Raw genomic sequence first — 22,494 nt, forward strand, 5'->3', positions numbered from 1 at the left:
CTAAAGTTTTCATTCTTTTCTCAAACGTTTTTACCAATCCACTTTACAACTTTCTGGTGTGTATTATCCTACTAGTCCATTGGTAATACATACAATTATAAAAATTTCTGAGTTATTTACAAAAAACAAAGACAATGAAATTTTATATGCACCAATAAAGGCAATGGAAATTTTTTTTTTTTTGAAATATTGGGAACCCATTCCTTTTCTTTATGTTTAGGTGCTATATTTGATCCTAGAATTAAATTAGCACTTTTAGAAAATAGTTTTAAACATTTAAGTGAAAATTTACAAACCGAATCATATGTCACCAAATAGGAGAGGTAAAAAATAGTCTTTTCAAAGTATATTTCCAATATAACAGGTATGGGAACCCGCAGTCACAAATAGGCGAAATATCTAAGAGCTGTTCAGAAGAAACAACAAATGAAGACTTATACTCTTGGAATGCACTGAATAGGCCGAAAGGACCTAAATCTGAAGCACAGCCTCCTCTTCAGAACCACCCACAACAACAACAACACAACTAATATACTATCCTCCATGGAGTCGCAGAATAATGAACTTCAACAATATTTGGCAACCCCCGAAATGTTTCCAGTAGGTCACTTTGATATCTTAGAGTATTGGACGCCAGAATGTATTTTTCCGGTATTATCAAGACTTGCCTTGGATGTTTTCGCTGTTCCTGTCTCAACCGTCTCATCCGCACAACATTTAGTGCAGTGGGGATTTTAAATGAAAGAAGGACTAAACTTGCTCCAAAAATGATTGAAGTCCTCACATGTCTTTGAGATTGGGAACGATCGTGCCATCAAGATCAATACGAGGTTATCGCCAATACTTTAGTAATCATTTCAATTTTGTATATAGATGATACAGATGGGGATGTCCTAGTGAACCACCCCCAAATTTGTGTTTTGTAAAATGTAATTTGTAAATTAATTGTCAATTATTGCACTCTTTTTTCTTTCCAAGTTTTTCTCCCATTGGGTTTTTCTTGATGAGGTTTTTAACGAGGTAATAATTGTTGTAATTTCTTATTTTATTTTTTGATAAATGAATAAGTCTAATTTTTCTTATATTACAATTTTATTGTATTAAATTGAATTAATATTTGAAATGTTAACAAAAAAAAATTGATTGAATTGAATTATTGATATTTGAAAAGTTAACTAAAAACAATTATATTTATAATATTTATTTAAAAAGTTAAATTAAAAAACAAAAAAAAATAAAAAACAAAAAAATAAGAAAATCGGGCTAACCCGGCCCGGACCGCCGCCTAACCCGTGGGTTAGGGTTGGCGGGCCGGGCTGCGCCAGCCTTTTCTCCAAAATGCGGGCCTAACCCAGCCTGCCTTTGTTGGTGAGCGGTTAGGCCCGCCCGCCAAACTTCGTAACCCGTCGCGGGCCGGGCCGGCGGGTTACTTTTCCACCTTTATATGGCATCGATATGGCATTTTTCGGCCAAGCCAAATGTGGCTGTCGACGGACGCAAAAGTCCATCTTGACCGTCGTTGTCAGTCAACGACGGCCAGATCTGGCCTTTTCCGTAGATCGATGAATTATCGGCCAGTTTCCGGTCGTGGTGTAGACTGTTGTGATAGATTCTGACTACCACCGACGGTGGTTGCCGAAATTTGGCAAGTATGGTTTATGGGGTGTTTTTGTTAATTTTTAAACTTTTTTTTCAGGGTATTTAATGAAATTAATAAACTTAAGGGCCTAAAAATAATTAAAAAATATAGTAATTTTCCAATAATGTGCAAAAATATTTTAGAGAATATGATTGGGAATATGGATAGAAATATGGAACCAAACCACCCTAAGCTTTTTCCCGGCGAGGCTTACATTTTTAAAATTGACCCCAAGCTTAACCCAGTCAAGCCCATCATAGACACGAGTATTTACTTCCGTAGACCACATTTGAAGTCACAAAGCGACTTTGGTTGCCCAACAAGGCCACAAGATTTGGCCTTATGGGCGACGACCTCGTATGCACTAGAGTTTTTTGAGGCATTGGAGGTGCTGGCTTGTGGTATGATCGGGGTTCAAAGATGAAAATGATAAGTTATTTGCTTGTTTAAAATTTTTTTTTTTTTTAAAGTTTCTTGAATGTGATTAAAGGTTTTAAAGACTTAAAATTTTTAAATTTTTATTCAGATCAAAATTACCAATTTAACCCAAATATGTTCATCTTAACAGAAAAGATCTAAAGTCTTATCAGAAGATTTTTTTAAGGAATTTTTCCATGAGGAATAATCTGTCTTTATCACAAAATATTTTATACAAATTTTATGGTTTCTTTAAGTTCTTAGGGTAGTATATACAGTATGGATTGAAATAGCTTTGAATCGGGCTTGGATTTAGAGAGAAAAAGAAGGTTTGTGGAGAAAGAAGGTCGTGACTGCTTTTTATAATATAGGACGTGTGTAAAATGTGTGTATAAATATTAATAATACGAGACTTGCTAACAAATTATTGAAACTTAAATTACACGACTGTTTGTTCTATCACACAAAACTTTAGTAGGACAATGATATATGGATCTTGACTGGTCTTATCATGTATACACAATGCACCACGTTTGTTTGGATAATTGAGTTTCAAGTCTCAAACTTAAAATATCGAAGAATAATAATAATAACAGTTGATTTTCAATTATAAAAAATTAGAATTGTTGAACCACCTACAACGTACATGTTAGAGTAAAAACTAATAAATATTTTAATTTCCTAACATGACAAATGAAATTGCTGTCTACATCAAACATTGTGTTTTCACTAAGTGTAGCACTTGGTGGAAACACTTGTGACATCTCACTTGGGCACGGTGAAGAATCCCACAGTATCTAGGCTTCCAACCTTCAGCCATACTCATCGGCAAACTGAACGGAAACCCAATGGATCGAACACTATTCTCCCACCATCTTCAACTTGATGCATCACATTCTGATTCTGATTCTTTAAATAAATATTATCATCTCCATTATTGTTCATGTTCACAACTTCATTTCATGTGGTAAACCACTCGTTGAGAACCCGCTACACTGCTCTTGTGATCCATAATCTAAACACTCTGAAGCCTTACCAAAATCTCCCAGCATGGCGATGACATGTTTAACAGCATTGAAGAAACACAATACTGCATTTAGCAGGAGTAGGTGTTTCAAAAGGTGAAAATAAGTAGTTAATGGCGAGGTCTCCAGTTGAAATGGGGAGGTGTTGAGGTTTATTAAGCATTGGTTAATGGGCTTGTAGGAGACGAAATGATCTAAGGAGAAAATGTTGTGGTAGTCGGGTTGATGAGTGTTGTATATTGTTGTTAATGTAATCAATGGAGATGAACGGTTTTAGCTGTCAGTAACATGTTCTCCAACTGATGACTGTTGTATAGCCTTTAGCCTAAATCATTAGTGGTGGTGGTGGTGGTGGTGGTGTGGTTTCAGGTAAGGGAGATACCCATGAGTGAGAGAGAGCTCTTTGTGCGTTAGAATTTGTTTTCTTGAATATCCGGCAGATCGCCCAAGATCCTGCAAGTGGAGGAAATTTAATGACTTTCCACTAAACATAACAACAAAATCTATCCATAATAATAAGGTTTTAGGATACTTTACATTGGCAGGAATGTTGTTTTTGTCCATGAATCTCTTAGGCGGCGCCGAGTTAGTCAGAGAAGGTAACCGGAACTCATCATCATCCAGTCAGTTTTAATACCTTTGGCCGCTTTCCCTTTGTAAAATACTAGTGATTTCTTCAAACCAATGCACTTGGTGCCTTCCGGGAGTAGATGGGTCGATCGGTTCCGGTGGCTTTCCAAACCCGGCTCCGGTTACTCGGTTAGGTCTCGCACTGTTCCTATATTTTCTGTCCCTGGGGCAGTAAAATTACCACTCTTTCCCCCCCGTAGTCGCCAGCTCTACGTATTAAAGATTGCACCAAAAACAAATTCGTCAGACTCTATTAAAGTTTGTTAAGATATATAGTCAGAGGGATGGTTTATGCCGCGAAAAAACTCATTTTCTTGTTATGATAACATATGAAAAGATTTATATACCCAAGTTCAAACAGATATGACATATTTTCCATTCGTTCAAAGATAAGTTGAAATATAATCTTACTTGGAAATCCCATGATCGTATTATAAATGTCAATTTGCTTGATGAGCTCAATAGAGAGGGCGTTGTTGAATCTTCCTCTTGAATAAAACCCTACAAGTTCTTCATCAGTTGGATGAAACCTAAACCCTGGAAGCAAGACTTCGTCCACTTCTCACCATCATATCTCTCCTCCATTACTAAACCCAAACCCAATATTTCAAAAGTGAAGAGCTAATACTTGTTGCACTTTTGAGCTTAAAAGTGTTGAAGCAACCCTAAAAAAACAAAAACCCTAAAAAACACAACACAGAAAGAGAATGAAATCTAAGAGATACCAAGTTGTTAACAGTGAAGTAATAAGTAACTCCAGTTAATAGAAGGCAATATATGCTTCCGTGAGAGGGGTCTGCCTCCGAAGGATCAGCCGCCCTTTCTGGTGACTTTTAAAGAAGTGTGTGTTTTGCGAGGAACGCGTTGGCTCAATCAACCTATGGCAAACCTCTTAATAAACAACTACCAAGAAAATGAAGTAAATAATAAATTTAGTGAGACTATATTTCTTACTTGTACCTTAATGACCCATTTCAGGTTGTTTAATCCAATTTGAAGAATCTCAAGAAACTACCAAAATCAGCAGCTTGTGGGGATTGTGAATCTGTCTTTAATTTCTCTTTATCATACTAATCCCTGAATTATTTTGTTATATCCACTACAAATCAAGACAAACAGGCTTCCAAAAATCCAATTATTAATGGTCTTTTGTTTGAATTATTATTTGGAAACGTGGACCCTAACCAACTTCCAATACACAAGCTCAAAATTATATTCAACTGAAAAATTCCCATCTGACCACTTAGCATTAAATTAATGATCTAAATTTCTCAGAATCCGAAAATCCCGTTTCTATTCCATTCCCAGAGCTTCTATTCCACTGACTTTGTCAGATTTTATTTTGTTAATTTAATGAAACCCTAAGTCTAATTAATGGGACCACTAATAACCTCACTTCTCGTGTTGACTCTTTGCACAAGCAATTAACCCTTCATTCAGAGTTGTCAACAAAGGGTAGCTCGCTCTTATAGTTTTCTGGCCACTATCCGCTTCCAAGCGCTCCACTTTTGTGAAACAACCTTCGGATCCTTAAGTTTTTGTGAAGAAAATTTTGGTCCACTAAATATGAAAATGACACTTTCATCTTTATCATCCCATGATATAACTTAAATGTGTTTTCATACATTTTTTTAAATAAAATAAGAGAGGAAAAAAAGATAAGAGAGTTTGTCAAATGTTTATATAATTATATAAAAATAATTGATTGCTAAATTTTGACTTTTTTTTTCTTAAGTTCTTTTGGTCTTATATTTTGTTAATATGTTTAATTTTATTTTTTTTATTTTTCTTTGTTTTTGAATATACGGAGAAGACATAATGAACTTCACACTAACGAACCTATATTGGATGTGAATGCATAAAGATGGCAATTGGGGCGTATGGCTAGGTTTGTCATCCTCATCGCTAAACATAAATAACACCCCTTTCTTAACCTCATTCCCAAATTGGATATTTTGGGGCGGGTTGGATCCCAAATTTGGATGGGATCTTTGAGGGTGCCTAATCCCCTAATATAAAAAATTATAAAGTTCTATATATAAAGCTATCAATATAAGTTTTCATTCATTGTAAAATATTAATTTTATTATTAATTATCAATAAAATTTTCATCATACTCAGTACACACAATAGTCACAACATATAAAGACTCTATACAGTAATAGAAGGTAACGTTTTTTTTTTTTTTTTTTTCCTTCGTTTAATATAATAAATTTTTTAAGGATTCTTCATATTTAATTTATTTATATTTTATTATATTATGGGATGGGGTGGGAGGTGATTAAATTTTATGTTCCCACTCCAAAATCAATTGGGGATGAGTTCTTATCCTCGCCCCTCAATTTTTGTTCTCTCGAGGGAATTGCTACCCTAGCAGATAAGAATAGGGGTGAAATTGAACCGAGCAGCTTATTGAGTCAAGTTCGAGTGGCTCGAATAAGCTTTCGAGTTGAGTTCGATTACGGTAGAACTCGACTAAAAAAGTTTGCGAGTTTTTCCAAGCTCATGGATATTTGATATTTTTTAAAGTAATAAAGGTCATAGAAATTTATAAATCCACCCATGTTCAATATGTAAAACACAATTTGGGATTTGAGAATAAGAAATTAAACCCCTAAATCACAAATATCTCCCCTTCTTTGCTGTTACTCCTAAATCGAAAATAAAAATTCCTATCGTCGTCGCCGTTTTCTTCCCTCTCCTTCGCTGGTCACCATCTTGCTTCTCTCCTCTCGGCCTCTCAAGATCTCAAGTACTGTGAAAACTGAAATCCCTAATTTTTTGCATTGTGCTTTCTACCTTAAATTGATTATTTGGGTTTGAACTTTGAAGTGGTTTATGATTTGGAGAAGAGAAAGGTGGGATTGCTGGAAGGAAGTGGGTTGCAGTCTTAGAGTTTACGTAAGTTAATTTTTTAATTCTCTTTATTTATTTTTTTTTTAATTTTTCGCTCCCAATGTGTAAAATAAAATATTAAAATTTATCCTTTGTTTCTATCTTTCTCTATCTCCTTCCTAATTTGTATACTTAAACTTACCTGTATTTAATTGTTTTTAATAGGAGAAATTATATTAAATGACGCCATTTTAACAGTGCGTTAAAATTTCACTTTTTGAAAACTCTCTCATAAATAGCAAAATGGCATTTTACAAAATATAGGACAAAAATGCCCTCATATATAAATAAACCCACCCATTCACCTATCTTTTTAAAAGTTAGAATAACTCTTTCCTCTATTGAGAATTTGAAAACCAAAGCTATAAACTGATTCTTATTCAGTTTTGTGTGTGAGAAACTGTGAATTAGGAGGTTATATTGGTTGTTTGGGTTTATTTTTAACTAAGGATGTTGTAAATCGAAGAATTTTGATATTTTTGACGAAACCCAGTAATGCTATCGAAGGGTATTGGTGGTATCGATCACTTTCACAACTTAAGGTTGAAGACAAAGAAAAGCATCCGATATTGTAATTTGATAGGGTATCGAACATCCAATTGGACTATAGGGTGTATTTATTACACCTAACATTATAAATTTGAGTTAGATTATTTATATTTTTTCTTTTAGAAGTTTACTTAAGTTTATTTTTTTTTTTATTTCTCTTATTATATTTTTTTTCTCCCCAATGTGTGAAAAAAAAAAAAAATTTAATTTTCTTTCTCTCTTTCTCTATCTCCTTGCTAATTTGTAATACTAAAACTTACATTTTTTAATTTGGTTTTTAACAGCTTAGTTTTGAAACATCAATATACTTTTTTTAAAAACTTTCTATCATACTTACAAGGAAAAAAGAAAAGTTTAGGGTGCGTTTAATTTATTATTTTGGATAGGATTTTGGGAATAATATTGGGTGCGTTTGGTTTATTATTTTGGATAGGATTTTGGGGATAGTATTGGGTTGTTGGATAGGGGAGTATTACGAGGTAAATTTTAAAAATTTATGAAAAAGCCCTTAGGTTTTTAAACTTAATTAAAGACCCTAATATGTAAAATGACAAAAACACCCCCGAAATTTTTTGTGCCAGATTCCGGCCACCACCACCACCGAAATCTTGCCGAAAAATTTCATTACGGCACAGATCAGTCGGATCTGTGCCGTAGCACGTCGTTATGGCATTTTCCGGCTAGATCTACCACGGATCTAGCCGGAAAAGGCCAGATCTACGGTCTGTTATGGCTGTCGACGGCCGGAAAAGGCCAAACGATGGCCACATCTTTGGCCGTCGCTGACGGCCAAAGATGTGGCCGTCGTTTTCGGTCAACGACGACCAAGATTTGGCCTTCGTTGACCGTCAACGACGGCCATTTCTTTGGCCATCGCTGACGGCCAGATCGGTGAACTTCCGGCCATTTATGGTCGGAATTTAGGCCGTTATACAGATTCTGGCTATCACCGACGGTGGTTGCCGGAATCTGACAAGTTGGGTTGATGGGGGTGTTTTTGTTAATTTTTAAACTTTTTTTCAGGGGATATTTAGTGAAATTAATAACCTTATGGGGTCTAAAAGTAATTAAAAAAATAGGGTAATATTTCTGGAATAATATGCCAAACATTATTTGGAGAATAGAATCCAGAATATGGATAAAAATACTAAGCCAAACATAGCCATTGGGTAATTGAATAGGAGAGTATTACGAGGTAAAATTTAAAAATTTATAAAAAAGCCCCTAGGTTTACTAATTTAATTAAATACCCTAACATATAAAATGACAAAAATACCCCCATCACCTGCAGTGCCAGATTCCGGCCACCACCGCTAGAATCTGACCGGAAAATCTCGTTACGACACAGACCGGTCGGATCTGTGTCGTAACGCATCGTTATGGCCTTTTCTGGCCAGATCCACCACGGATCTGGCCGGAAAAGGCCAGATCTACGACCTGCTGTGGCCATCGATGGTCAGAAAAGGCCAAAACAATGACCATCTTTGACCGTCAATGACGGCCAAAGATATGGCCGTCATCTGGCCTTTTCCGGCCAGATCCACTGTGGATATGGCTGGAAAAGGCCAGATCGATGAATTACCGGCCAGTTCCGGTCAGTAATTCACCGTTGTGGCAGATTCCAGCTACCACCGATGGTGGTTGCCAGAATCTGGCAAGTATGGGTCACGAGGGTGTTTTTGTTATTTTTTAAACTTTTTTTCAGGGGGTATTTAATTAAATTAATAACCTTATGGGGTCTAAAAGTAATTAAAAAAATTAGGTTATATTTCTGGAATAATGTGCCAAACATTATTTAGAGAATAGGATTGGGAATATAAGCAAGAACAATAAGCCAAACATGCCCTTAACTATTTTAACTAGATATCTACGACTTAAGAAAGTAAAATTTATGATGAAGGGAATGTACTACTTGTAATTTGTGATCATAAGATAAAATATGATAAATATGATCTTCAAATCAATATTTAATGGTATTTAAAATGATATTTTTCAAACATAGAAGTTTCTTCAACTATATTTAAACTATTTTATGATATTGTAAGCAATATTGTATTTACAAACTTTAGTATATAAATTGATGTTAGAATTCACTTTCATTATCTTAACTTTATCTTTATTAATTAAAATTGATTCTTTTTATATATTTATTCTCTTTTTTTTTTTTTTTTTTTTTTTTTTTTTTTTTTGTAAACAAAATTCATATGTAGCATATATTATATTACTTGCTTCTAGAGCTCAAACTGCAAGCTATTTATGCAAAAATGACCACTTTCTTTTTTTTGATAATCGGAGGTGTTCAGGCTAGTTTATACGTACCTCAATTAATCCTTCAGAACCCTGAAACTATCAGTCGAGTGAGAGCTCCAGTTGTTACTCCTATTAGCAACCTAGGAGACACTTAAACTCAGAACTTTTTGAGTAATACACTCAAGAGTCCTATCGAACCATTCAGTCACCCAAAGGTAGTTTAAAAAAAATGACCACTTTCGCATTCAACTTAGGAATCAGGATTTTGCTTTTGCTTAGACAGACAGGCTTCATGGAGTTTGTATACAAATTTTCATTAATAAGAGTTACCTTGTGCATATACAAATTCATCCCTAGTCTTAGGGGCGGATTCAACCCCTTTGAGGGTAGGCCTCATATTTAAAATAATAATAATAATAATAATATATAGACCTACAAAAAATTATTATTATTATATATATACTAGGCCTACCCTCAGATTTAAAAAAAAAATGAGAATTATTATACATATATCTAGGCCCACAAAAAACTTGTTACTAATATATATATATTTCAAGCCCATATTATATTAAAAATTTAAAACTCTCTCCACTCTTTTTCTCTACGTCTCTACCTGTTTTTTATGATTTTATCCCCAAAATTTTTACTCTCTTATTCTCTCTTTCTCTTTCTCATGCTATTCGCTCTTGAAACTTTTGAAAACTTAAATTATTAAAGTTTTCACTACTCAAGGTGCCACAATTAGCTCCGTTTTATGTTTTATTAGTTTTAGGTATATGTATTGCTCATTTTAATTTAGTTTATTTTAGGTTTGAATCATGCTTGTTTTTTGGAGTTTTTTTATTCTAATTTGAGGGAAAAACACATGGGTTTTGTGAGTTTATTTTGTATTTTGTATTTTGTATCTAAGAATGAACCTGCTTTCCCAAATTAAAATATTAATTATATTTTAAATGATGTTATTCTTCACCCTTCATCCACTGCTTTTTTATATTTAAAACGTCACTGTTTAGCTGCTCAAAATTATTAAAGAAATTTGATTTACCATCTATGCTTATACCAAGAAAATTCTCTATTTTTTTATTAATTCATATTAAAAGTCAACACAACGTTTACTTGATTTAAGTTTTGGTTGACTTTAGTTTAAGCTAGGTCTGATCAAAGTCATGAAAATTTATATTATAATATTTGGAAATTAAAAATTAAAAAAAAATTAAAAGAAGGTTTTGCTCAAGGTTTACACAACACATTTATTCAAAATTTTGTTTCTCATATATTTATTCAAGTAGGAAAGTATTATGTTATTGTATTATTTTCTTTGCTTAAGGTTTAGTGATTTTTTAAAATTTTTACTAGTTGTTTGGTTAATAATGGCGGAGCCGCGGAGGCCCCTCGGGGCAAAAATTATGGATCTGCAACTACCTAGTGTTCATGCTAAAAATTATAACTGTTTTATTGTTGAAGCCATTGAAATGGATAACAATTTCAAAAACAATGGTTTGCATTTGCTCTTAGAAATATAAAGATGCAGAAAACTAAAATGATGATCAGAATGTTTGGCCACATGACTGTGCTACCAAGTGGGTTCTTTTGATTAAGACAAAAATTAAATAGGGTAGAGTTTGGTTTGATGCATGATTAGAGAAGCAATAGTCAATTATCTCTGATTTTTGAGGGCTTTGGAAAACCAAGTATAGGATTCCTCAATTTCTTGCTTTTTGCAAAATGCAAAAATCAATTCTATAAATTTGAGTTTGAAAATTTTCACAATTGGAAACCTTTTTGCATGGTTAATGAAGTTCAACTTCTCGTACTCTAACATAATAAAGAGATAATGTCTGGTAATTGGACAGCAAGTATAGTACAGTGAATTTAATTGGGGAAGTTGAAGAAGAGTGAGTCAAAATGTAAAACTTGGAACTCCAAATTCAGTGAAACTCCCCAAATCTAGCCCTCGGTTTAAACCCTTCTTGTCTGTTCCTTGACCTAGGGTTTGCTTTCCATGCGTGCAACCATTTTTTATTTTTTATTTTATTTTTAAGTTTTGAAAACAAAAGAGTCAAAACTCTTTATTCGAAGCTTCTATACCTCTTTCTACGTGAAACATTAACCCACTTATATAATACCATCTTTTAATCAAAGTGACAACCCCATTATTAATTTAAATTAAAAATCCACTTTATATTTAAATTAACATTAACTATATATTATTATATAACACCGAGGCTAACCTTAATCTTTTGTTCCAATAAGTCAAGGTCCTAGTATTTCACATATTAGGAAATATATCCCCTAAACTAATAATTGCCAATCAAATCTTAATTCTAAAACAACATTCATTTTTTTACGCAGAGAAGAGTGAATTACCTATTTTTAGAGTTAGAATGATATATCCTAATGAATAATGTTAGCCTTACTCACTTCTCCTACTCACTTCTCTTACTCACATTTGTTAAAAAATGAAAAAATGGATAAGACTAACATTTTAACAAAGGTGAATAAAAGAAGTGAGTAGAAAGAATGAGTAAGGCTAGCATTACTCATATCCTAATAGTATAAACTATAGAATTTAAATCATACAAACCCCAAGAGGGGGGTAAATAAATTCTCTCTCTAACTTAATTACCATGGGCATTATATCATGATACATTGTTTAAGAGGGTATAACAAACTTTGCCGTATGATTAATACAAAGTTTGAATCATGTTGAATTGTGTTAGAACATATAAGTTTTGAGCGAATCATATGATTTATTTATACATTAATAAATATATTAGCTGATTTGAAAAGATGTCATTATTGAGGTCTTGTTGAGGTGTTTAAAAACAGATCAAGTAAAGGTAGGTTGAAATCTAACCTAACTTACATTAACTTTTGACTTTTAAGAGTGTGCACATATTTAATTACCTCTATATATGCATATGTTGTTGGCCAAAACGAGGTTCTTTCTCATCACTCGTCACACCATAATAAACATCATTGCCTACAAAATAATATGCTTCATTTGTAAAATAATAATACAAAAATACTTGTTGAATCAATTGATCAGGATAAAATAGGGATGTATTTGACTTTTCATAAGGTGATCTATATATGATAAGACATGTTTGCCCTTAATGAATTTAAAAGTAAAAAAATGATTTAATGGTGAGAGAGAATGAAATTTCAAATTTCAATTAATTCTCTCTCTCATCATTAAGTTTGGAAATCAAATTCCAATGATATATTTTCAAAGTCAATTCTATTATTTTTAGAATTATTATTATTATTTATATTTAATTCAATGTAGCTAAATTAACACATTCTTGTTTCATTCAAGATCTTAAATAGTTTGAAAGCTTTTAGTTTTTAAAGTTTGTGAAAAGAAATTAAACTTTATTTCTCAGTTATCATTTATCATATTTTTCTCATTATAATTCAATTCATCTACCACTCCACCCTTTGAAAATCATACTTGCCCTAACTAATACAAAGTGATTTGTTTTGAATTGATTTGTTTTGCTTAATGCAAGATGATTTAGAAATATCTGTGGTAATAATGAAATTATATTATAGTTTAGTAACTTAACGCCCCACTAAAATGTGTTAGAGAATAATTTTATACAATAAATTTCATATAATTTCTTGTGAAATCAAGCATGTATATATAGCATTATTTTCTTAGATTAGATAATTTTTAACTGATACAATCCTAATCATATCATGACAAAACCCTTTTAATCAAAGTTTTGCCTTTGTCTGCGTCAATTGTCATTTGTCAATTATTGCTTCTTGCCCTTCTATATTTTATTTGATCCGTGTCCAACTTTGAAACTTGTCCACTTATCAATCAAATTTTGCATGTGAATATTGAAGAGTAAATATGACATAATTTCACTGATTTTCTAGTACTGTTCAACTTGGCTGAGACTGTTTGGATTGAGAGAGATAAGACATTTGATAGAACTTGTAATTTATTCATTTACTAAGTTTTTATGGGTGTTTATCTAAGTTTATAGGCTGATTAAATTAGTTTATAAGTTCTAAAATTAAGCTGACCTGTTTATTTATAACTTTTTGTTTATAAGTTGAGTTTATAAACAAAAAAAAAATAAGTTGGGGGAGGAGGGGAGGGGAGGTACTTTTTTTTTCTTATAAGCACTCTGCTTATAAGTTAGTTTGACCAAGCATATTACCACATTATAGTTGTTTAATTTTAAAATTTTATAGTATACTCTTGTTTAATGTAATACATTTTTTAGTCATTTTATAATAAAATATATTTATAAGTCATATTTTATCAAACACGTCAACTACTTATCAATCACTTATAAGTACTTTAACCAAATACGTAATTGCTTAAAATTTTAAATACTTATATATTAAAATTAGCTTATAAACTATTAAAATTAGCTTATAAACACTGGTTACTGGCTATAGAAATCTTACACTATAATTCATTTTTCCTTGGTGGCCGGCTATAGAAATTGGAGCTTCTTGTTCTTCTATAAGCTAAAAGCAATCAAATTTTTTTAGCTTCCATCTGTGTCAGACAAGAACGTGACACGTAAACAAATGTTAGCTCTAGAGAAACTTCTTTAGCTTCCGTCTGTGTCAGACATTTGTTTTTTAATTCTTACTTTTTAATAAATTAATTCTTATTTTCCAACTTTTCAATAAATTAATTATTATAATAAAATAATTTATTCTTCCAACTTTCATTCTTGAAAATATTAAACTAATAATTACTACTTTTTCATCCTTCCATAATATTAATAATGTGAATTGTTTTCCTTCCAAAAGGTAAGATTTATGACACCAAAATAATTTTATTTTATTAAAGGGTAAATTTGTAAATTTATTTTCTAAAAAAAAATTGTGATCCAGATCAATTGATCCAAATAGCATGGTAGATAATAATAATAAGGGTAATTTTAAAAATTGTATTAGATAAATGTAAAATGATTTTAAGTAAAATAATAATAGTATTATATTTATATATATATACATATATAATTAAAATCTCAACTATTTACTTTAAATAATAGAACTGATCATGTGTTATCACCATATTAATTATAATAATGTGACTAATGTGATAGTATATTTACTTTCTTAGAATTAATATAGTATTGACAAATTATCAACCACTTCAACTAGTATCCCGTTTTTATAATTAATATATGTAGTGTGATGTAAATAAAAATATCTTAAAGTTATATTCAACTTTCATACAAGAAAAAATAAAATTCAATGAGTTTAAAAAATAAATATCTTACATTATTACCATGTCAATCAATAAAATTGTTGTTTATATAATTATTTTTAAAATCACCAATCATATTGTTTATTAAAAATAATGTATATGTATGTATGTATGTATGTATGTCGATTTCATGAAATATATCTTACAGCAATGATTTGCAGTTAACAGTGAAATTTAAACAAAAAGAAATTATATGAAAGAATCTCACCCCTTCAATTTACAAAACCGTCCAATGAAATAAGTATTTCTCATTTTTAGGAATGTAAAAACCAAGACCAACTCGGGCCGGGTTTTTTTATAAATGCAAGTCTAGGCTTAGGAAAAAGTTCAGGTTTTACAAACCCAAGCCGAGCTTGGGTCGGGCTTACTCGGGCCGGGACTACCCAAGGTACAGACACGGCTTTGGTTGATACAATGAGGGATTTTTTAAAAGATATTACTTAGTAAGTGAGGCTGCACATAGTTTTACATTAGGAAAGACAGTTGGAGTAGTTTAGGGTGACTTTCAAACTTTTTTGAGGGTTTTATGTTATTTTAAAGTGTATCACTATTCGTAAAAAACCTCTTACGGAATATTTATATAACAAATGATGTATCGAGAAATGAATAAGAGAATAAATACCGAAAGTTAAATTTATTATATTAATTTTAAATTTATTATATTAATTTTTTTATTCATTTTTAATAATATTATTTTATAAACATATCTTTGTAAGAGATCTTTGTGCGTATTATTGTTGTGCATGAGTTATTATAACTTTGTAAAATTTATTATAATAAAACCACTTTATAGTCATAATGTTGAGATCAGTTAAATTTATCGTTATAAGGAGTTTATAATTTAATAGAGGTGTAATTACAAAAATTATTATTTTGATTTCTTATTTTATAGTTCATGTTTTAGTAGTATTAAGATTCTAATTTATTGTTTTAGTAACATTAAGATAGAACGGAAATTGATATAAAAAAAGTCACTGTAAAATTGAGTGATCGATTCAATAACTTCACTACATTGATCAAATGAATATTAATATCTTCTTCAATAATCCAAATGAGCAAACTAGTTGTGTATGTTTTAATTGAAAAAGAAAATCATTACTGAAATTAGACAAGAAGAGGAAAGAGATAATCTTGAAGATGATAGTACAAAAATACCAAAAATTTCATGCCAAGAAGCTCTAAACATGCTTTAGCGTTAGAAATATTTTGGCTTTAACAAGTAAATGTTCATGCTGATGGCTTATTATGTACTTGCGACCGCAAGATGTAATAACAACTTTTAAACATAAATCATTATCCCAAACAATTTTAAATAAATATTTTATTTCATCTTATAACATATATTTTTTGTAATATACATATAATTATTATTATATAAGGACAAGTTCTTTAAGACGAGACCTTAAAAAATTATAATTTATTATAATATGAAATTTATTCTTATTTATAACTAACCTAAGTTTAAGACCGAAAGTTTTTATGACTACATAAAAGTTATTCTTATATAGAGTATCATTATAAAGAGGTTTTACTGTATAATATATCCGAGCCTAACCTGAGCATGCAATGGGTTTAATTTTCCAGTCATGGGCCCAGATGTAATTTATTTCTCAGCCGGGCCAGCATTTTTGTTTTTTTACGTCCATGCCCATTTTCTATCATAAAATGGTCAATAAACTTTTGGGCCATAAAACTCACTTATAATGCAAATTTAGGTCATGGAATATGACAATTTTAAAACTTGCCTAGAAAGTACAGTAAAATTATCGTGTAAATCAACAGGAGAGCAACATAGCTCAAAAGAAAAAATCATTAACCGACAAAACTCTGCCAAACAACCCATCTTCTTTCTCCCTGCACTTTCATTGTAAGAATTCACTAATTAATTTTACATATTGATATTCTTTAATCATTTTGTTTTCTGCACTTTTTGTATGAAACTCTAAAATGTATTATGGAGATTAGAAAAAAAAGGATACACTGGGACTATTACTAAAAAAAAGCATATGAAGCTGCATACTATCACAAAATGAAGAATTGTGACCTTATGAGGCTGCCTGCAACAATTCCTTGAGATCATATCCTTGAAGCTGTACACGCAACAAAGCAAGAGAGGAAGTTTAGTAGTTGTTACAAGAATTATACATTTGAATGTAAATATTACATCATTATTGATAAAAATTAATTTACAATTGCCACCAGAGATTAAAACTATATGTAAATTATTTTACCTGAAGAAAGGTAAGAAGAAAAATTACTCCAGAGTTCCAGAAAGCATGGATCGTGATGGGGGTTAGAAGGTTGCGAGTTTGAGCGTATGAAAATCCTAAAGCAGTCCCTACAGAGATGGTAAAAGTTCTTTTAGTTTCTTAACTAAAGATTGAAAGTTTTGCATCTATTAAAAAAGCGATTCAATTTTCTGAGAAAATCTCAGGTTCAAGTCACATAAAGAAAACTTTAACCATGTTGACATGTAATAAACTTGCACTGTGGACTTTATGGATAATCTTTAACATCAGTTCATGATGTATGCCTTTACCTAGCACAAACAGCTGGGGAAACTCTCCCGGAGTGAGATGTGCAAGTGCAAAGACAGCAGCACTGATGATAACGGCAATAGGTGTAGGAACCCTGCAAAAACGGAGTGTGGTTGTGGCAAATATGAGTGCACAGAGCGCTGGTTAATTAAAATCAATAGTAAGGAAGCACAACGCGTCCTCTCAGTTGTCAATTACGTAAATCTATTCAAAATTTGTTGAATGAATAGAGTAGTACAGAAAATGCGATCAAAAAATGAGGATGAAATACATAAATGAACAATGACAGATCAAGTACCTGCAATTTTCATTGTTTAAATCAACAGCTTCAACCCTTACTCGGGAACTGAGATTGATGTTACAAATCTCTTTATCATTTTACTTTGCCCAATCGACAGTTTAATATGCCAAATGTGTTTCCCAAGGATCTTCATCCACTATTTTTCCTGAGTCTCTAACTTCCAATCAGGATCCTAAAACATGTGATAGAAGCACTTTGTCTTCATAAACAAGACAAATTCATCTCAACCTCTTAATTCATACTGACCTCAATGACAGCAGCTTCGAACTTCAAACAAAAGCATTAATGGACCATTGTCCATCTTGTATAATTGTACACCCACAAAGCCACTTATCTGTTGCATCCTCATACTGGTATTCTCAGATGATAATATTTATTCACAAAGCACTTCCGATCAACTGAAAAATTTCAGTGCTCACTAAAATATTCTGAGTTCTAAGAATTATTTCCAATATGTTTTTTTCCTTTTTTTTTTTTTTTTTTTAAGAATACAAAGAATAGTTTCAATGTCTAATTAAAATATACACGTCTATATTAAAAAAAAAAAAAATCCCTTAAAGCTTTTCAGTCATGTTTTCTAAAAGATTGGTTAGAAAGAAACCAAGTTTTTAAGTATGGCGTACTACCATATATCACCAGATCTGGGACACAAATAGCAACACTAACAAATAATTTTTCAGACATCAGAGAAGTAACGTACCACTTAGTCAGGGACACCATAAGAAACCCTCGAAAGATATTCTCCTCAAGAAGAGGCGCCAAGGCACCTGTTATGCCCACCAAGCAAGCAGTACTACAATGGAAACCAACATGATCACATAAATTTCTCAATAGTTTAGAGTACCAAAAAATATATTTTCAATCCAAAAGTTCTGTGATAGAAAATTTTAACTGTACAAGAGATGCATCCTTGATCAGTTAGGTGACTTATGGCCAAAAATTAGAAAAAGCATAGAAAGGCCTTTAGCTGAATTACCTAATACTTGAAGATCCAATCAATGGAAGTAACTGAACAAGAGCATCCGTCTGAAACCAAGTATAGAAATTATCACAGGATCCATTACACAATAAAAGTATAAAAAGCTCAGATAATTTGATGAAATTTACATCAGCAGATCAACCAATTTAATATTTTATAAACATAGTAAACAAGGGAGGAGCATTGAGTTAGCTAGGGACCTAGCTTTTGTGAAAAACTATGTCATTATAGTTGGTATCAGTTAGTGTTACAATTATATTGCCTACATTCAAGTTCACATTATTACTTGTCATTACTTTAAAGTTTCCCTTGTACATAGAATCATGATTAACATTATTTTTAAAGATTCTCTAATTTTCCTCCCCGTCTTTCCATTTTCTCATATATACCCCCTTCTTTGTAAATCATTGAAAACAAAGATATAAGAATAAAACAATAGTTTTTTAATTTGTGTCAAAATACCAAAATGAACATGCTAAGATAATTATTTCAATCTCTAAAAACAATTTGTTGTGAGGTTTATTTTTTTAATTATTTTGATTCCTATTCTTAAATTGATTATTCTTTCGAATCCTACACTTGAATTGGTTGATGTATGCATGTTGCATTTAAAGCGAATGATTTATTAGATCAAAGTCCAAAAAGACTAAAGACAAGTAGCCCAATCAAACTTATAATGAATTCTGTACTAACTAAAAAAATGACGTACTTTATAAAGTGTAAATTACAAGCTTGTATTCAGTTGCATTACCAGCAATTTAGCTAAATGAGCAGTTAAAACATTGCTCTAGAAATATAGGCCCATGAATGTAGACTTAATTTTCACCACTTAACCAAGGAAATTCATAAGAAATATGTCCTCCAAACCTCAGATATATAAATATATTGAAATCTGCTTACATACATTATGAAGTTGCAAGTAAATTTCTAACCTCTCGTTGTGGGGGGTTCTCACCATTAAACAAGGACATGGCAGCTCCTGTTAATGCAATAGCTAAAATGGCACCACCAAGACCAATCCCTGCCCATAAGAGCCATCCTTTCTGTAGATTGAAAGGTTCCCTCAAATCTGCAACACCATTACTTCAAAAATGAATCAAGTAAATTCATACATAAATCCAACTTCTAATGATAGCTGATTATAGCAAGCATCAGCTAATAACAGTCCTACAGAATACAATAACACCAATCCATAAGACAATAAAAAGTAATATTGCACCAGCCAACAAAATAAGCTAATAATTTATGCATCCAGGAAATGAGAAATTGAATAAACAGGTTTTCAGCAATCAATACCATATTGGAAAAAATCTTCAGGAAGCGGTTTAAAAGAGTTTGAAATGCCGTACAGAACTGCAAGCACAACTGCAGTTGTAATGCTGCCAAAACATGAAGTCCAATAATTCAATTGCAAAACAAAAAGAGAAAGAACATCTTAATCAATCTAACAAAAATTAATGACCAAAAAAAATATGAGTCATACCCTTGATCCAGAAACAGAATCTCTGCCTTCTCATCCAAACTTAGTTCTTCAATTTTAAGTCCTAAATAAGGTATAGCAGTTGTCTCTACCAATCCTGTCAACACGAAACTGTCTGAACAAAATTTAAATTTCACGCCGACCCCAAAAGGAAAAAAATAAAAAAGCTTTTACAATATCAATTAAAAACATTAATCATTGCTAAAAATAGTATAAATTTAAAATGAAACGACACCTTAATCCACAGGTAAGTGAGGTTAGCGAAGCTGTCTGCCACCCCCATGGCACGTCCCATCGCTTAAGCACTGGCCAGTCCAATTTAGTTTCCTGGAATCAGAAACTTAAAGTTAAAATATTAAATAAGGAAAAAGAAATTGCAGTTGGAGTTGGAGTTGGCTTACGTTGGCTTGACTATTTCCGGGCTTAGGGTCTTTTCCAGCATTGAAAAAGCAAGTTGAAGTGAATCTTGGTTTTGACTTGACTCTTGCAAACCTTGAAGGTGGGTTTGGTGTGTTAAGAAGAAAGGTACGAGTTTGTTTGGATGAAGAAAATTGGGAGACACAGTAGAGGGAAGGTTGAACTAGAGACCAAATCATTGTTTTAGTTTTACAAAGGTATTGAGTTGGGAAAAGTTTGAAGCTAAAGCTACGGCGAGCGGGCGCTTGCTCTTACCAAGTATGGGATAAGGCAAGAAGAAATGCGGTTATAACAATTACGTCCTCTTAGTTTGGTCCCAACTAACAAAAGTAACAAATACGCCCAAAAATTTGACAGGCGGTAATAATTTTTAACTGTGAAAGGGTAATATGGTCAGATCACAATAATTATAAAATTAAAAGATTAAAATTTAATGACTTTTATGAAATAAAATTAAAAGACCAATGTTGTAATTCTAAACATTTATAAAATTTTTAAAAACTAAAATTAGTTTACTAACCAAACAAATCATTTGATTAAATACACCATAATTGTCTTCAATCTCTAAAGATTACTCCGTAAATCACCCAATAAACATTACCCTTTGAAAATTCAAAAAATCACTATCCCCTCACTTCAGTACCTACAAAATCACTACCACCAATTTTAAGTAAATTTTACAGGATTTATATATATAAAATAACTCGAATAAGTCACATTGAATAACAGTCATGGGTCTTAAAACTTCTTGGATTTCACAATTATGATTTCGTATAAAATAATAAGAAGGCGTACCTTCAGTTCACCCATAGCTTTTCTTCTTTCAGCCCAAAACTCAATGATGGTTTTGAAAATAATATGAAACTGTGTTTCTCTATTCTCAGCCTTCTTCTATTCAACAAAGCACTTCAATACATGTTAGAGAGCAATACGTTCTGTTTCTTTTATAGGCAGAGGGAGGACCACTTTCTTAAGGCTACATTTGTAATTTTCCTTTTAATTACCTCATGTTTTAGACCAATTACTGATATTTATTAAATCATAAATAAATATCCTTTACTATGGCACATTCTCCCACTTGGCCCATGTGGCAAAATTATCATTTTTGGTTGAATAAATACAGAATAATGCACATTACATAAAGATAAAACTCCTTAACATTAGTCATATTATAACATGATTATTAAGTATAGACTAATAAGAGTCATAGCGGTTTCATGTCAGTAAATCGACATAATTCCTTCTATGTACAACGATATTAGTTTTTCTACTTAACATGATCTATGGTCCACTATAATATCTCTTATCATAGACTAAAGAGTAAACGACTTTTTCCCATCCAAAGAATGGACTAATGACACTTTTCACCCAAAATGTTTTAAAATACAATTTTACTATAACAATAAATTTTAGTTAGTAAATTTAGTTGTCTCAGCGACTAAGACAGATAAGGGAATGAGCTCGTCGGTGCAGGATGCCAACGGGTCCCTTTAGGAGATTCTATCAATAGCCACCGTAGAGGATATTCAAAAAGCGGTAGACACTACGCTCTCGGCATAGAGGTCTACCAACATAGGACGTACACAACTCGGAATCGCTAGAAGGAGTGGCTGCGATCTTTGAGAGCATTTGTAAGAGTGGAGCGTTGATCCCTTTCCACCCTTTATTAGGTTGGTTATCGATCATTTTGGGGTCGCACCGTTGCAGCTTAAGCCAAATGCATATGATAGTCATGGCTATGTATATCGCATGCGGTGAGAACGGTTTAGGCCAGCTAATCGCGTTAGAGCTCGGTTGCTCGTATTATCTGAAGAAGAGTAAAGATAAGGACTCTTTCTACCTTCGAAGCAATCAATGATCGAGGGAGGAATACACAAATACCCCAGCAACGTCAAGGCATACGAGATGAAGTTTTTCTTTTTCACTATGATGCATTTGCCACTTTAGGGGACCGAGTAGGTTTTCCTTTCTTTGACTTGGTGAATTTCCTTCTGATCTTTGCTAATGATTTTTTGTTTCTTCGCGGTAAACAAGACGACCAGGTTATCGGCTCTTGAGGATCTTGATAGAATCACTGCTTTCGGCTTTTGCCTAAACAAAGTCACGATGCGATGCTACTGTGACAACCCC

The 22,494-nt window shown here is 32.2% G+C and overlaps 1 protein-coding gene and 1 pseudogene across 1 annotated transcript; both read right to left on the reverse strand.

Annotated features, from left to right (window-relative positions):
- Window positions 1–3,406: 3,406 nt before the first annotated feature.
- LOC116119709 lies at window positions 3,407–9,802 on the reverse strand (annotated as a pseudogene).
- Window positions 9,803–16,493: 6,691 nt separating this feature from the next.
- Window positions 16,494–20,619, reverse strand: LOC116119719 (membrane-embedded CAAX protease MroQ-like). The gene is made up of 10 exons (XM_031405665.1): window positions 20,349–20,619; window positions 20,183–20,274; window positions 19,951–20,058; window positions 19,764–19,846; window positions 19,400–19,536; window positions 18,465–18,514; window positions 18,189–18,281; window positions 17,190–17,281; window positions 16,882–16,988; window positions 16,494–16,740 (listed from the first exon to the last, which is right to left on the reverse strand). The coding sequence occupies exons 1-10, from the start codon at window positions 20,541–20,543 to the stop codon at window positions 16,696–16,698; spliced, it is 1,002 nt and encodes a 333-aa protein (XP_031261525.1). The 5' UTR covers window positions 20,544–20,619; the 3' UTR covers window positions 16,494–16,695.
- Between the last annotated feature and the right edge of the window lie 1,875 nt (window positions 20,620–22,494).

The sequence above is a fragment of the Pistacia vera genome, unplaced genomic scaffold (genome assembly GCF_008641045.1).
Source record: "Pistacia vera cultivar Batoury unplaced genomic scaffold, PisVer_v2 Contig900, whole genome shotgun sequence".
NCBI classification, from domain to species: Eukaryota; Viridiplantae; Streptophyta; class Magnoliopsida; order Sapindales; family Anacardiaceae; genus Pistacia; species Pistacia vera.

Excerpts from the sequence above, each read along its gene's own strand:
- LOC116119719 (XM_031405665.1), bottom strand. The coding sequence starts at position 20,543 with ATGATTTGGTCTCTAGTTCAACCTTCCCTCTACTGTGTCTCCCAATTT. Across the intron at positions 20,059-20,182 it reads TCACTTACCTGTGGATTAAG|TTTCGTGTTGACAGGATTGG; the intron begins GTGTCGTTTCAT and ends TTGTTCAGACAG. Across the intron at positions 16,741-16,881 it reads TTCTTCTTACCTTTCTTCAG|CTTCAAGGATATGATCTCAA; the intron begins GTAAAATAATTT and ends TTGCGTGTACAG.